The sequence below is a fragment of the Fukomys damarensis genome, unplaced genomic scaffold (assembly GCF_012274545.1).
Source record: "Fukomys damarensis isolate Sample0158 unplaced genomic scaffold, DMR_v1.0_HiC HiC_scaffold_13, whole genome shotgun sequence".
NCBI lineage: Eukaryota > Metazoa > Chordata > Mammalia > Rodentia > Bathyergidae > Fukomys > Fukomys damarensis.
This window is the reverse complement of record NW_022900925.1, coordinates 34,147,693-34,149,501: the sequence shown is the minus strand read 5'-3', so window position 1 is coordinate 34,149,501 and position 1,809 is coordinate 34,147,693. Positions and strand designations below refer to the sequence as shown.

The 1,809-nt window shown below is 65.0% G+C and overlaps 1 protein-coding gene across 1 annotated transcript in view; it reads left to right on the top strand.

The window, feature by feature from the left end:
• Positions 1-635: 635 nt before the first annotated feature.
• The window catches only part of Nxph3 (neurexophilin 3), a 5,864-nt gene continuing 4,690 nt past the window's right edge, over positions 636-1,809 (top strand). Inside the window, exons 1-2 of the mRNA XM_033763108.1 lie at positions 636-766; positions 961-1,102. Coding sequence (XP_033618999.1) covers positions 636-766; positions 961-1,102 — 273 coding nt within the window. The remainder of the gene's footprint in view (positions 767-960; positions 1,103-1,809) is intronic.

Genomic DNA, 1,809 nt, shown 5'->3' with positions numbered 1-1,809 from the left:
TGACACAGGAGTCCGTCCACTGAGGGTGCCTGCCTCCCCTCCTCCCCTGGGCTCCAGGAATGGCAAGCTGTGCCCCATTCCTGCCTCTGGACCTGTGTCCTGCAGAGTAGCCAGTGCCTGGCTGGCAGCTCCCCGAGAGGCCGGCCCTGCTCCTCCTACCCGCCTCCCCCCACGTCCTCAGGGCCTGGCCTGGGGATCTGCAAGCCCCCACCTCAGCCAGTTACAGCAATCGATCTCCACTCCAGCGATGAGATCCTGGAGGGCAGGGTCGGGGCACCATTCATCTCTGTTTCCAGGCCCTGGCCTGGTGCCTGGCACCCAGGACGGCCTCGGCCGGTGGTTGATGGATGAATGCGGAGCTGAAACTTGAAGGAAGTGAGAGCCAGGATGACCCAGAGGGATCGAGGGCCAGCCTGGCAGGAGGGCAGCCGGAGCCAGCCGGAGCCAACGTGTGGGAAGTGGCAAAGTGAGAAGTTCCACGGCGGCCCTCCTACGGCTGCCCTGGGTTTGTACATTTTGTGTCATTTCATTCTTGTAACAACACATCAGGAAACTGGCACCAGAGAACCGGAGTAACCTACCCAAGGTCACACAGGAGGGCCCAGGCTGGAGCGGAATCAGGGACTGTCTGGGCCATGCCGCTCCGAGGGCGAGAGGACCTTGTGGATGGACGAGGAGTGGGCCGAGCCGCCTCTGCCTGTGAGCAACGGAACCAGCTGCCCACACTCGGCAGCGCCTTCCTCCCAGCCGGACCGGAGGCTCTGAGGCCAGCTACTTATTTACCTGCTCCTTCCTCGCCTGGCTTCAGGGGTCTTTGGCAGGACGCTGGGCCCCTCACAGCCATCCGTGGGGGGGAGCTGCTGTGTCCTCCCTCCCTGTGTCCCTGGGGGCCCGGGGAGGGACGAGGGGCTGTGACACTGCCTGGAGCACAGCCTGTCTCCCTCCTCGCATTTGGCCCAGGCTGATACTGAGATTCATCTGCATTCCCCGTGCGCCTGCCTGGCAGATGGTGGGGGAGGCGGCCCTGCGCGTGCTGGGGGCTGCGGCCAGCCACCAAGTGGACCTCAGAAAGCCTTGGGGCACGGCCCACCGTGCCCCCCGGGTAGGGGCAAGGCCAAATGACTGGTGCTCGTGCCACCCACAGCCTCCAAGGGGTGCTGGTGCTTGACCTTTTCTCTTTTAAAGATCGCAGAGGCCTTGAAGGCCAGGCAGGAGGCCGGGAGGCCTGAGGGTGGGCGCCCACCTCTGAGAACCCGGCTCTCACGTTCCCTTCTTGTCCTGGAGGATCGCAGAGGCCACAGACAACCCCGGCCCCCCTGGGGAGGGAGCCCCTCGGCCCGGTGACCCTCTGTGCTGGGGGAGGGACAGCATCCGGGGAGGCCTTGCGCACCCCTCTCCCAACTTTTCATCTCACCCCCTGCCCCTGAATCGGGCCTGGCACCTGCTGGCCTTTCCGGCCGCCCAGGACCCCCCACGAGGTCAGGGGTCGTCGCAGCCCCTCCGGCAGAGGAGAGGAGGAAAGGAAGCTTGTGACAACCAGGGTGTAGGCCCGAGGCTCAGAAGCACTTCCTTCCCCAGGGCAGGGCAGGTCCCGCAGCTGTCATCCGCAATAAGGAAGATGTCCTTTGGCTCCCAGCATGGGCTTAGAAAGGAACTCTCTCTCCAAATTCCAGGACTAGCGGGTTGGGGGGTAGGGCCTGGATCCCCGAAGTCAGCTGAGGGAAACAGGCGCCTGCCAGAGAGCTGGAAGCACCAGGGGCCCCGTTCCCTGGCGACCCCTGGCCCCCGTCGCAGTCACTCCGCCCTCGT